Source organism: Myxocyprinus asiaticus, chromosome 34 (genome assembly GCF_019703515.2).
Source record: "Myxocyprinus asiaticus isolate MX2 ecotype Aquarium Trade chromosome 34, UBuf_Myxa_2, whole genome shotgun sequence".
In the NCBI taxonomy this organism is placed as follows: Eukaryota; Metazoa; Chordata; class Actinopteri; order Cypriniformes; family Catostomidae; genus Myxocyprinus; species Myxocyprinus asiaticus.
The window spans coordinates 13,232,114-13,247,532 of record NC_059377.1 but is presented as its reverse complement, the minus strand read 5'-3'; the positions used below and the strand labels follow the sequence as shown (position 1 = coordinate 13,247,532).

The window sequence follows — 15,419 nt, the reverse complement described above, 5'->3', positions numbered from 1 at the left end:
GCTCAATCGACAACATCTGTTGCATAATGTTGATTAGCCTACCACAAAAATATAAAAAATAAAAATAAAATAATAATAATAATAATAATAATAATAATTTAAACTCGTCCCTCTTTTATTTAAATAGCCTAAGCAAAAATTGCTGTTACAGTACACCTATCTTAGCCTACAGTCCATAAACTTTAAAATACACAGTGTTTTAAATCTATAGACACAAGATGTAAACTCTTGTTTTGTTAATATGCTTTTAGTATGATGAAATCAGGAATTAAGCAGCATTACGCCATTTGTGTTTACCGACGTTTGGACATGACAAAGAAGTTTAGCTGTAACTTTACAGAGTAATGATAGTACGTGATTTTATCAAACTAAAATCAAGTTAATGTATGTTTACGTCTTGTAACTATACTTTTGAAACAGTGTGTTGGCTATTTTAACATTTTGTGGACTGACCCTATTCACTATTGTATGTGCTGTACACTGTAACTGCGATTTAGCTTTTTAGGCTAAATAAATGAGGGGTGAGTCTAAATAATTTTTTATAGGCCTGTTAATCAACATTATGCCACAAATAGGCTACTGTTGATTGTGCTTAACTTGAACCCAGAATAATAATTTAAGAACATTTCAGCACCACGGACAGCGAACGACTGAAAAAGTCACGATTTCCCTTATTTACCTTTATTTTTAAGAGCTGTGAGATTACAAACTGAGACTTCTGATTGGGGAAATCTGTGTCTTGTGCTATTTTCTTTCTTTCTTTCTTTCTTGTGCTTTTATACAGTTGTGACGTTTTACAGAACCTGAAAGTGAAAAGGTGATAATCTTTCTAAATTCTACATTGCTGCGTTGACGTGTTATAAATGTATAGTTAATCAGACTTTTTCAGGAGATCTATTATACAAACAACAGCTTATAGATGCAAACTAATAATTGTCATTTTAGTGCTTTCCAAACCTAGCTTGTTACAATTGTGATGGCATAACGGTATGGTGACTCGTAATGTCCATTTTCGGTAAACCGCAAACATTTATGGAAAACTAGCGTCCCACTTATAAATTATGCTGAGAAGAAGTAATAGGTCCTGAGTGTTCATGGTAGCTATTCTGTGTGGAAATGGCGTCAGTCCAAAACTCCGTGGAGTTACTGCAAGTTTGGTTTAAGTTGGTGTGCCGGAATAAAGGATCGTGAAAGACGCCGTCAACCCAGTTTCTCAGAGTGGCCACTGGAGACTCTTGTTGCCTCTTTGCTATGTCTGAGTCTGAATCCGAGTTTGTAGAGCATGACATTCCTTGACCTTTATGCATACATGATGAATAATCACCTTGGCTTAACGAAGTAGCAGTCTGTGCAAGCGACCAGATTTTTGGTTTGGTCTCAATGGTCTTTTGGTCTTGCTGGAGGTAGAACTTTGCAGTTTGGTTGTTTTCAGAAGTAGGTCTCAGGTGGTCTTCGCTGAATTCATGGACATCTCTCGAAAATTCGGTTATGGTGTCATGAAATGGCTCTGTATCTGGACATCCATGGGCCTCGGAGCGAACGTGCATGACAAACGGCGGTTTCGATTCGCACTCAGAGCCATCTGAATCCACAAGATCTAAATCTTCCAGATCGCTATGAAGTTGATCCGTGTCATCTTTTCCATTGTTGTCTGAAGGTTTGAAACACACATAAAACAGGTTATAAGATAAACAACACTGAGTATGAAAAACATCAAAGTTTAAACTGTAGCCACACCTAACTATTGTATGGTTTTTATATGCAATGGTTTCATGCCAAGGAAAAAATAACATCAAAAAGCTTTCAACAAACCATTGGTTTTTAACGGCTCCCCCTGTGACTCGTCCATATCTTCTTGGTCGTCATCGGACTCTTTCTCTTCTGAGGTCTTATTGCGCGGCGACCACGTCATCTTATTCTCTTTCTTGAGTCTCCGGCGCGCGTTGGCGAACCAGGTGGACACCTGCGTAAGGGTCATCTTAGTGATGATGGCCAACATGATCTTCTCACCCTTGGTGGGGTATGGGTTCTTTTTATGTTCCTGTAGCCATGCCTTTAGTGTGCTGGTGGTTTCTCTGGTAGCATTTTTCCTCCTTGTACCCACATCTATGGATCCATATCTAAATAAAAATGACAAGTATTTGTGCAGGCTTTCCAAATACAGCTATTGCACAAAAAGCCCATGTATGCAACCAGATCTTGAAGGTTAAAAGGTAAAAAAAAATAGGAGGTGATTATTCTTACCCATATCTGTTATATTGGTACTGTCCGATTGGATCGTAGAAAGCAGAGCTTTGGGTAACTCTTGAATGTCCCATCGTTGACACATCTTTATCACTGAGTTTTCCCTATTATAAAATCAAACAACCAAAAAGAGCAAAAAGGACCCCTCAAAAACAAGGACTTCCAAACAATCTAAACTTTGAAATGCATACAAATCAGAGGGAAAACCAACGTATTCACCCTGAGTATATTTTGTAATAATCATTTTCTTTCCGGACAGAGCAGGTAACATTTGTAACTACTGGAATGAAACAAAGATGCATACCAGAGGATAGAATGAAGTTGAATCGGGCCCATAAGTGCTGCAGGTGTCATAACCATGGTTCTTTGAACAGGAGTTGCCATAGACAGTGGTGGGGATCAGGTCGTGCCGGCCAGAGGCCACAAGTCTACTTTCATATACCGGACAATAAAGCGAGGTTTGAGGAGAAGTCGCCACTCCAGAGTCCAACAGAGCACCACTACTGGCCCCATAGCAGGTGCTCAGAGCATTAGAGGACATTAAGAGCTGCCAAAGAAAAACAATCAAGCTATAGCAGGCTATGTCTTTGCAATGAGAAACTTTACACTGTAAAAAAATTAAAAAAAAATCCGTAAAATTTATGGTAAATTACCGGCAGCTGTGGTTGCCAAACATTTACTGTAAAAAATACAGTGACCATGTTTCAGGCTTTACGGGATGTAATTTTGATGCCTTTATATTTTACGGTTCATTACCGTTTATATTATTAAATGATATAAACTTGATACACTAACATTCTGGAACTAAATAAATCTGCTTTTCACTTTATAATGTATTGTTAATCACTGCAGTAATTACAGAAAGGCACATGATGACAAAGTTCATCAATGGTGGAAAGGTACAATACATGTAGAGAGTGCTCAGTGTCAGTCACACAAACACAAAAACATTAGGGTAAAACATGTGACATTAAAATAATGAAATAAACTAACTAAACTACATCAAATATAACATAGCTATTCTCACAAAATATAATGAAATGTGATGGGTCATGCAGAGAATTCTGGGAATGCCTAATTATTGTTTTTTACTGTAATTTTAACAATAATATACCATACAAAATACATGTACTCTCTTGTTAAACATAATATAAATTTTTACCATTAATTATACGGTAAAATTATACTTCATACATCTGAAAAACATAATTTTTTACACCATTTTACCGAAAAATTACATGTATTATCTTGTCAAATTTATTATAATTTTTACCATAAATTTTAAGGTAACTACCCATTAACCAATTAATATTTTTACAGAAATTTTTAACACTGTAAGATGATTCTGCCTTTATTAATTTTTCTTTAAGCCTATAAAATCTACTGTAATATTCCTTACTGATCTTATTAGAAACTTTTAAAGAGTTAAAATAACATAAATCTCCAGTAAATGTGTTACAAGTACACAATGTATGCCACTATACTTTAGTAGCCTAAGTATAGTAATAACAAGAGCAACATGTAATAAATATCTAATTATGTCCATTATGTGTAGCAGCTTGAATTTACACATTTTTCATGTTTATGCTTTTGCAATTAATGACATTGATACTCTGATGTAAAGTTACACAAGAAACTTACCTGGGGTGTTGCAGGGCATGAGTAGCCAAACTGTGTAAATGACATGATGAGTGTCCAGCACAAAGAGAAGGCTGCAGTCTAAGCTGCAGTTCATCAGTTCATCGGGGAAATCTTCCATTAACTGTAGGTAAACAGTCCCAGTTTGGTTCTTTTGGTCTCACAGACACATAACCATAAAAATAACACTAATAATAATAAATGCAAAAAACAGTAACAAGGATTCGCCTCAGCTTGGTGTCGCTGTATTGGTGATGTTGGACAGAATCATAATAAACGTTGGCACAGCTGCGCGTTGTTTTAAACACCGATGGCTCTGACGTCAGGAGAACAAATTTAGAGGTCTAGAAAACAAATTCGAAATGTTGCGAATCACGCTAAAAGTTATTCTGCACGCAGTGAAACACTTTGGAATAGCTGTTTAAGTTCAGAGTCAAACGATGCGCTTCTGTGCTTTGAAGCAGCACTTACTTTGAGAGTCCTCCCTCTAAAGAGCCCGCGGGGTCTAGTTCACATTAATGAGGGCGTGTTCAGTTTCCCCTCGCTGGAACACCTGCCCGCCAGCAGCAAATCACACATCTAACTTCAGCGCATATAGACAGCTCGATCACAGATGATTGATGACCATCGAGAAATCATTACCATAATTTACTTTCTATGTTTCAAACACTTTCGTACGATTAAATAACACTGGAAATGGGCTAACAACAATTACTGAACTGTAAAACGTACAATAAATAATCACATGTAGGCTTCATTAAGATGCATTAGTTGAAGATCGATATCTGTCAAAACACTGTTCAGTCCAGTGCTGACATCAATAGCACGCCTGAACTAATTATTATGGAATGTTGTGGACACAACTGCATGAGAGAATAAAACTGTGCGTTATGGTGAAAAGTATGTAAAAACAAAAACAAAAACAAAAAACAGTATTAATGCCTAAAGTGAGATTTGGAAATGTTTGGGTACATTATTATAATTTTTACTGGCAAAGAGAGTTAGATATGAGTCTTATTTAAAAATACATTTCTCTCACAATCAGATAAATGATACGGTTCTACAGTCTGCAAAACTATCTGAAAGAAAAAAAAAAAAATGAAATTGGGAAGTAGCCTATATGTGACTTTTAATAACACAAAAGTGGCTTAAAGGGATAGTTTATCCCAAAATGGAAATTCTCTCATCATTTACTCAACCTCATGCCATCCCTGATGTAAGTGACTTTTTCTCTTCTGCTGAACACAAATGAAGATTTTAAGAAGAATATTTCAGCTCTGTTGGTACAGTCAATGCAAGTGAATGGTGACCAAAACTTTGAAGGCCCAAAAAGCATATAAAGGCAGCATAAAAGTAATCCATATGACTCCAGTGGTTAAATCCATGTCTTCCGAAGCGATATAATAGGTTTGCGCGAGAAACAGATCAATATATAAGTCCTTTTTTACTATAAATCTTCACTTTCACATCTGAAAATCACATGTGGTGCCTGTTTAGTTTCACTTTCATATCTGAAAGTGAAAGTGGAGATTTATAGTTAAAAAGGGACTTAAATATTGATATTTTTCTCACCCACATCTATCAGCTGTTGAAAACATGGATTAAACCATTGGAATTGTATGCATTATTTTTATGCTGCCTTTATGTGATTTTTTGACTTTCAAAGTTCTGGCCACCATTTACTTGCATTTTATGGACTGCTGAAGAAAGAAAGACATACACATCTGGGATGGTATGAGGGTGAGTAAATGATGAGAGAATTTTCCTTTTTGCATATATTTTAAATAACTTTGGGTTTTTAAATCTTCTATATCAACGTTTTGTTGTGTATAGCAATATTCAAAAAGATCTTTAAAGGTAGAAGTAAGAATTTTGTGACACTTACTGAGCTATCCAAAACTGAAATCTGATACATGGCAATATAAAGCACATACCTGTATACTGTATGATGAATGAATGAACGTTTCATTTATATAGCGCTTTTCTGACACTACACTCAAAGCGCTATACACAGTGAACAAGGGGACTCTCCTCAACCACCACCAGTATAATATGTATGTTCATGTATGCTTTTCATATTCTTATACAGTACATATATGCAGCATATATTTCAAAATACTACAATTTTCATATATGTAACATGCCCAGAACTAAATATATGTTCATATATGGCCATGTAACTGATATATGTATGAGAAGAAAATGGGCATTATTTAGGTCTGCTCCGCTTAGTACACTTAGTAGTCCACTTAGTAGTTTTCTACACATTTAGTAAAGTTCATCCCCATTTGTTAAGCCTTTTAAAAGCAAAATCAAAAGATAACAAAAGATGTATATTTGGACATAAATCAATCCTTTGTGCACTTAGATTCAGTGCTATCACTTAGAGTCACCTTAAATGTGTCTCTCAGCCACCTCTGGACACTTTCTTCATTGTGGCAAAGAGGTTTGGACTGTTATAGTTCTTTTAATATGTATAATGCATGAGGGCACTTCTGTCATTTACTTGACATTTTGTTTCTGAAGACCAGAAGCTCCTCCAAACTCTTCATTAGAGTTTAAAACACTGACAGACATCCTCCAGACTGAGAGAGCTCAGTGTTCGGACCCTTGCTTGTCTGGGCTGCAACATATTTAACACAACTGATTATGTTGTCGCTGGATGTAGCATCTGTGTAAAGTAGCTGGTATTTCACCTGCTGTGGCATTTCTTTCTTTCTTTTTTTTTCTTTCTTCCTTTTTCTCTCCAATTTGAAGTTCTAGACATCCATGCCAACATGTCTTGAAAGGGATATTTTATCTATGAATGTTGCAGAACTTACATTTAATGTTTCTTCTGCTTTTTTATTATTGTTTTTGTATTATTATTATTTTTTACCTAACAATTATCAATAAGTCAAATTTCTATCTTTAGATAGTTGAAAATAAACCACTCTTCCATATTGATAATCTTCTATTAGGCATCAGCCAGGATCTTTTGATATTCTGCCCTATCATTTATGCACTAATAAACACTTTTATTAAATATATGGAATACCCTCAACCTGGGATTATGTTATATTCTCTATTCTTACCACTATTAAAATTGCATAGTTTTCTCTACTGTCCAGTTAAAGGGTATTTACATGACCCCTTGATTTTGTTATTGGCTTTCCAAGTAGTTCTGTGATGGTTTTACTTATTACAAAATTAACATGACTCTGTCATTATTGAGGCCACGAGTGCAAGAGACGTATAGAGTGCGTATAAAATAAGTTGCAGAAAAAGACAAATAAGGCACTTGTGGTGCATTTTGAATGTGATTATTGTGCAGAAGACCTTGTGAAGGAAAGACCTGGGAGCTTATCATAGTGTAATGAACTCTGAGAATATAAATATATCAGTATGCACTTACATATTCATCAAGGAAAGAATAAAGATGTCAATCAATTTCAATAGTCCAGGAAAAATGCTAGCAACCAATAAACAGAACAAGTTAATAGTATACAGTTGTTTTTAGTGGCAGTCCAACATCTGCATTTGATTCATTATAGTTGGGCTCATACTAGATATTCATGGTGATGATGAAAGTGAATTCCGCTGCTTGCAACTGTGCTATTGTTGGTGAATTCAGCATTAAGTTCAAACAATAGTTCCTCTCGATTTAGCTGTCATTTTAAAAAAATGACTGTCAAATGTAGCTCAAATAATTACTTTAGGTACCTCAAACTTCCAAAAGACAGCTTTATGTTCCACAACCATACGAGTTAATACACAGGGAAGGAGAGTGAATTGACAAAACATGTTTGGATCTCTTTGATGTTTCTATATGATGCAGACCAGATTAGAACAGATACTTTTGTAGGACATCCAACCACTATGCCATTTAAATGGAGCTCTTGGATGGACAGTTGTTAGATAAAGTTACATCATAATCTCCTGAAATGTTTGTCTCAATGATTGAGACAGTGGAAGATGAATGGAGTGGAAACGGGTCTGTTTACATAGATGAAGAGACCATCATTCATTGTTACAGGCAAATACAAATAGCCAGACCTTTGACTGACAGGTTTATTTTTGTTGGTCTTGAGATGCACCACATGAACAAAAGCTTTATTTCCATTTCAAACTCCAAACACAGACAACAGTGCTTGTTCAATATATGAGCACTCTTTTCATGGAACAAATGAAATGTCATTCATGTGAGTGAACACTCTTTCTCCTGTCTCCAGGGACAGTGGATAGTGGGGCTCTGCTCTATGAAATTGACTTACTTTCAAAAAATAGAAAGGTATACATCTCCCCTCGATTGACCCTCAACCTCTGGCTACTTCCTCCTACTTTCTGTCTTTCAATTTTTATAACACTTAAGTCTGTCCAAAACCTTCCCTCTTCCCCTTTCTATCTCTGGCATGCTTGCTCTTGCTTTTTGGTCCAGGTGGGACCAACTGCATGCTCTCAGGCAGACTATTCATTCATCCAAGCAGAAAATGAAGGGTTGGGTGGAGAATAGGAAATGGAATGGGAGTTGACTCTTATCTCACACACTTTAGCCCTGAAGAGCTGCACCTTGGGGACCGATGTCAAGTGATCTCTGACACTTCATTCCCCCTCTACACAGGAACCCTCTCTGACAGTCACAGTCAGGGAAGAACTCTGAACTGCTGCTTGCTGGAGCATCTTAAAGGAATAGTTCAACTGTAGTGGGGTAAATGAGGCACAGACGCCAGAGGGCTGTTTGTTTAAACAAAGGAAAAAGGTGAGGAAGTCGTGCTGAGGTAGGTGCGTGGTGGCTCTGATTTGTGATGTGTCTGTGTCGGTGAGTAGGTGAAAGGGTCCGTAGTGCAGTTCAGCTCAGGCTGATTGCTTGGGGTGGACAGAGCCGGTGGGAGGAGAACAAGAGAAGAGCAAACAGTGCGTTAGACACAGCCAGAATCTATGAGAACTTCCTCCTCTAATGACACTCCAGCAATCTATAAATCCCTCTCCACTTGACGAGAGAATGGGGAACAGGTGTGTGTGATTAGCCTGAGCAGTGCCATTGATTATGAGATATCATTTACTCACCCTCGTGATGTTCCAAACCCATATGTCATTCTATCTTTCTTGTAACTCAAAAGGAGAGATTTTGAAGAATGTTCACGCTGCTCTTTTCCATACAACATAAGCATAAAGTGACCTATAGCTGTCAAGCTCCGAAATGGACAAAAAGATTCACCATAAGCTTAGTAGATATCCAGTATGGCTCATGATCTATATTCCAGCCATATATCTTTGTGTGAGGAACAGGCCAAGATTTTAGTTGTTATTCACTGAAAACATTGCCTTATGCTATAGCTTTCAAATGTTATTTTTGCATTCCGCATATTCAAACTTCGACCAATATTGTATTGTGTCATTGACATCAAGCCTGATGCGACACTTATCAGTGCACCAAGTTCGAATATTCACATGCGTAAATGACTGAAGCAAATTGCTGAGCAATTTTTAAAGGGGACTAGACTTTTTAAGACCTTAAAAAGAACTCTGATCTGTGCCCTGGTCTCTGTGTAAGCACTGTCTTTTCAAGATTCACTCAAGTAAGACATGTTCCTGGTTTAATATCAACATAGTTTCAAGACAGCTCGTGACAATTCATATGAGATGGCGAAATCGTAAGATATCGTACAATATTTATTCCCATAGAGACCAACCAATCAGCAAATAGAATTTCAAATGAATCGATACAATACAGGCATCAAATCAAAAATACAGTTTAACCATCTCTTATACAACACATTATTTTAAGAAAGGAAACATCTGTGAACAAATTTGGTTACTCATTCCATTTTTATTAAAGAGATAGTTCACCCAAAGATGAAAATTCTCTCATCATTTACTCACCCTCTTACCATCCCAGATGTGTATGACTTTCTTTCTTCTGCAGAACACAAACAAAGATTTTTAGAAGAATATCTTAGCTCTGTAGGTCCATACAATGCAAGTGAATGGTGACCAACATTTTTAAGCTCCAAAAAGTACATAAAGGCAGCATATAAATTGTCCATATAAATCAAGTGGTTTAATCCAAGTCTTCTGAAGTGATCTAATCGATTTTGGGTGAGAACAAACCAAAATGTAACTCATTTTCACTGTATTGCCATATTGCCTTTGCAATCTCTAGGCATGATCATGATTTCAAGCCAGATAACACTTCCTAGTTCTTGACGCCTGTGCAGAGCGCTAGATGGTGCTAGGAAGTGTAATCAAGCTTGAAATCATGACCGCCAAGGATACTGCAGATGTCAAGATTTATAGTGAAAAAGGAGTTACTTTTTGGTCTGTTTTCACCTTAAACCAATTAGATCGCTTCAGAAGACATGGATTAAACCACTGGAGACTGACTGATTGCATTATATGGACCTACAGAGCTAAGATATTCTACAATTCTTAATTTGTGTTCTGCAGAAGAAAGAACATCATTCACATCTGGTATGGCATGAGGGTGATTTAAGGATTAGAGAATTTTCCTTTTTGGGTGAACTATCCTTTTAATTCAATGTACCAATAACCTGTAATATGCTTTCCCCATATCGTTCCAAACCCAGATGATTTCATTCCTTCGTATCACAGTGAAATCACAGTGAAACAGAGATTTTCCTATTAAAATTATGGGTAGGTTTAGAGTTTGGGTAAGGGGTTAGACTTTATGGTTAGGTTTAGGTTTATGGTTAAATTTTAAGCTAAAATTATGATAACATTGTTAATTGGTTCGTTTATTTTTCTCTATGGGAGTAAAAGTCTTATGTTTTTGTACAAGCCTACTCATGCAATTTCTTACAATTTCGCAATCTTGTGCTATTATTATTACAACTCGTCATGAGACTGGGTTGACAAACATCCTTTTTGGTTCTAGAACATTATCATCAACTAATCAGGTTATAGGGTTAGGCTTAGAACTGGGGTTCAGAGCATTCTGGTTAGCTATATTACTTTTTCATAGAAATCTTTCTTCAGGACTAACAAAGGCTGTTGAGACAGGACTTTGTCCTACTTGTGTAAATCACATGGGTTAAAAGCATATATATCTAATTCTTGATCTGAGTTTAAGCTTGGACCAATCATCTTTGACAGCATTATAATTTCATTAGACCATTAAATGTGGCCATGTTACTAGACATTAAATACCTTCATATGTCACAAATATGCATATATTGTGCTCTACAGTCTTTTGACCTGATGGTGATATGAAATTGATATATGGTTTCATGCAGATGTGTCATGATTTATGCCTCTTTTCACTTTGCTCTGGGATATTGGGCCTGAACATTACTTACTTAAGTGGATCAGGCCAGGCTTGAGTTACATTTCCATATGTGTTTTTGCATAAACTTTTGCAAAAACTTTGTTGTGGTTTCATATGAAAAGCTCTGCATTACTCTTATTGAAGATACAAGAAAAGAACCCATGCAGTGAGCCCAGCTTGAAGGTGCCAAGGGAACCTACAAATCTCACTTGGCCTACACTTTTAGTTGTCAGTTATTATTTAAATGACCAAAATCATGTTGTTTCCACTATACATGAAGCCTGATGTGTAGTATCCAAGAGCTCAACAAAAATGCTTTTAGTCTTCTCCAGAGGGGGTCTGGACACTGTGGTCCTTGCACATGTGTAGTCTAGGGAGTGTAGACCATATTTTTGTGCATTTAATTTAGCAGGAGAGTGGTGAGGTCAGGTATATGGTCTTTCCTGAAACCTATATCAGTCATCAGTCATCAGAACTAGCCTACAATGGTGTATAACAGAGTCTGTGGGAATCTGAGAGTTCACTAGGGAAAGTGCTCCTTTTTTTTTTGCATATTTTTCTAATTTAATACAACACTTTCATTAAAAAATGTAACAATTGAAGTGAAAAGTTGAAATGTGACATTTACAAACATTTTCACAAATTAGCTTGTATGATTAGTGACAGAAATAGTGCAAAACTTGTAATATTGATTTTCATTCTTATTGTTGATCATAACTTTTCTATGTTTAACATTTGTTTTAAAATCTGAAATCTTTGTGATTATTTCTAGATTTAAATAAAAATAAAATAAATAAATAAATGTGACTTTTGGACCCCACTGTAGATATACAGTATATATATATATATATATATATATATATATATGGCGCCTAAACAGCACCATCCCACCGAGGCATGGACTCTACAAGACTCCTGAAGGTGTCCTGTGGTATCTGGCACCAAGACATTAGCAGCAGATCCTTCACGTCCTGTAAGTTGCGAGGTGGAGCCTCCGTGGATTGGACTTGTTGATCCAGCACATCCCACAGATGCTTAATCAGATTGAGATTTGGGGAATTTGGAGGTCAGGGCAACACTTTGAACTCTTCATCATGTTCCCCAAACCATTCCTGAACAGTGTGTGCAGTGTGGCAGGGCGCATTATCCTGCTGAAAGAGGCCACTGCCATCAGGGAATACCATTGCCATGAAGGGGTTTACCTGGTCTGCAACGATGTTTAGGTAGGTGGCACATGTCCTCGGCTGACAGCTTCATTGAATTCTACCCGCTCAACACCAGTTTCATGTACAACAGTAAAGAGAAGACTCAGGGGTGCAGGCCTTATGGGAAGAATTGCAAAGAAAAAGCCACTTTTGAAACAGAAAAACAAAAAGAAAAGGTTAGAGTGGGCAAAGAAAAACAGACAGTGGACAACAGATAATGTGAAAAGAGTGTGATGGATCTTAACCACATTGAGCTTTTGTGGTATCAGCTAGACTGTAAGGTGCGTGAGACGTACCCGACAAGACAGTCACATTTATGGCAAGTGCTACAGGAAGCGTGGGGTGAAATGTCACCTGAGTATCTGGACAAACTGACAGCTAGAATGCCAAGGATCTGCAAAGCTGTCATTGCTGATGAGAACTCTTTGAATTAGTTTAAGAAGTTCTGAAAAAAAAATTCAAATTATTAATTTGTCACGTTATTAATGTCCTAACTATACATTGTGATCAGTTGAATGCCACTTTATTAAATAAAAGTACCAATTTCTTTCCATAAGAGCAAAATCTGTACATTATTCCAAACTTTTGGCCGCCAGTGTATTTATATATAATTACTATGCCATTCCCATAAACCCAACACAAGCATGGCAAATTGGATTACATGTATGACAGAACAGTGTAGAACTACCAGGTACATGGAAGACATCTTCTGGTCCACAACTATTATCAATTTCTTTACAAAACTAAATTTTTATTTATTTATTTATTTTTAATAAAAATAAACAAGTGCCCAGAATACATGGGATACACTGTTTAAAAAGCATCCCAGGTGGATACTTCAGGAAAACTAGTTGAGAGAATGCCAAGAGTGTGCAAAGTTGTAATCTATGCAAAAGATGGCTACTTTGAAGCGGTTAAAATATTATATATATATATATATATATATATATATATATATATATATATATATATATATATATATATATATATATTATATATATATTTAAAAACAAAATTGGCCACTGCATAATTACACATTACCTATTTGTGTTACTTGTTGAAGACTTTATTATTATTCTAAAATTGGGAAAATAGATAATAAAGAACTAATATGTATGTCCAAACTTTTAAGTAGTTTATATAGCAGATTTATACTTTGTTTGTTAATGCCTGGACCTATAATTTCACTGTTACTTAGTCTCATTATGAGCTGTCAGGACATTGCAGAATAAACGTTGGAGATCAGCACAGCACAGTTATGAACGATGATGCAGCAGTAGGAGCAGTGAATGTTTAAAGAACGTTCAAGTTTAGTTACGAACACAATCTAGACAGCTGTGTCAAGTTCCAGGGAGCTCTTCGTAGTGTATGTGCGTCTGCTTGGCTTGTTTTCCAGGCCAGTGCCGCAGAGAGCGTGAAAGCTCTTTAAAGTATGCATTTCCCTGTCCCACTGAGAGCAGCGTATTCCTCCCCATCACTTCCACTTCATTACTCCCTCACCAGCCATGTATTATTCACCCACATTCAATCCATCCTCCACTGGGAACAATGCTAGCTTAAAAAACATTTTAGCCTCTTTTACTATCTAAAGTCTCTCTCGCCCGGTCTTGTTTTCTTTCTATCTCTTCCCCTCTCTCTCTGTTTCTCTATATTACTTTCTCTCTTGATTCCTTCAAATCCAACCGTAAACTAACAAAATAAAAATTTACAATAAAGGGGAACTAAATGTAAAAAAAAACAAACAAACAAACAAAAAAATCTAAATCACATTCAATTGTTCTTCAAATCATGCCTGAATAATAGCTACTATAAACTAAAACAAAAGCATACAATTTTTGGTCAGATTCGTAATGCATTTCATAATGCATGGCTCTTCACAGTTGCTGGTAGTTTAGACACACCTGAGAAAATTCATCTACATTTCTGCTCTGTTGAGAGTGGATATGAAAAGGTGGAGAGAGTGCAATATCACATGCTGAATTCAAGCACCACCGTCTGGACAATCTGAGTAATGCAGGTACAGAATATTGGAAGTGACAATCCACAGCCATCCTTTGACCCTACTGCCTCTTATAATTTTATCATGATTATATAGGTAGATCAATCAGTTGTGCATATACTGATCAAATGTACATCCCTGTGAGGAGTAGGACATATCATCAGGACAGATGATATGTGTAAACCTCACAAAATTCACATGTAAATAAGGACTTTGAGTTATGCTGTGACCTTTCTTGTAGTTGTGTTGTGTTTTTACACATACAGTCCTCTAAAAAGGAATAAAAGAAAGTGCTTTGTGTGTGTGTGTGTGTGTGTGTGTGTGTGTGTGTGTTTCTGAGAGTGGTATGCACTAATGGAGAGGAAATGTGTAATGACAGCTCCAGTCAGGCAGAGGACTACACAACCCTCATCTGGAGGAGAGCAGCCATGTTGATGGGCCAACGTATGATCGTAGCATGACATGTGATCAATAGACTTTTAATAGACTACATCAATACTACCATAATCTGTATTTGCACCACGCTATCTCACACGCACCGGCACCCACACACGCACGCACGCATGCACACACACACACACACACACACAAGGTTTTTATATCATTGTGGGGACTCTCCATAGACTTACATAATTTTTTTGGATTTTATACGATAATTCCTATCCCCTAACCCTAACCCTAACCCTAACCCTCACAGAAAACTTTTTGCATTTTTACATTTTCAAAAAAACATCATTTAGTATGTTTAATAAGCCATTTCACTCGTGGGGACCGCTGGCTGGGCCCCATAATGTAGGTGATCTCTGGTTTTACTATCCTTGTGCGGACATTTGGTCCCCACAATGTAGTATAAACATGTACACACACACACACACACACACACACACACACACACACACACACACACACACACACACACAGGTAGTTTCAGTCTGTCACTGTGATATAAATATTTTTCCCCTTTCTTTTTCAAAGATTGAATTATGTATTGTGCTGTCAGAACGATTTCTCTTGATGTGCATAGTGCACCTTACTCTCCATATTCATTGATAATTGACAGATAGGTATT

At 36.7% G+C, this 15,419-nt stretch overlaps 1 protein-coding gene across 1 annotated transcript; it reads right to left on the bottom strand.

Moving 5' to 3' along the window:
- Positions 1–1,052: 1,052 nt before the first annotated feature.
- On the bottom strand, positions 1,053–3,930 carry LOC127424791 (iroquois-class homeodomain protein IRX-4-like). The gene is made up of 5 exons (XM_051670203.1): positions 3,886–3,930; positions 2,549–2,791; positions 2,245–2,348; positions 1,813–2,120; positions 1,053–1,651 (listed from the first exon to the last, which is right to left on the bottom strand). The coding sequence occupies exons 1-5, from the start codon at positions 3,928–3,930 to the stop codon at positions 1,053–1,055; spliced, it is 1,299 nt and encodes a 432-aa protein (XP_051526163.1).
- Positions 3,931–15,419: the final 11,489 nt, after the last annotated feature.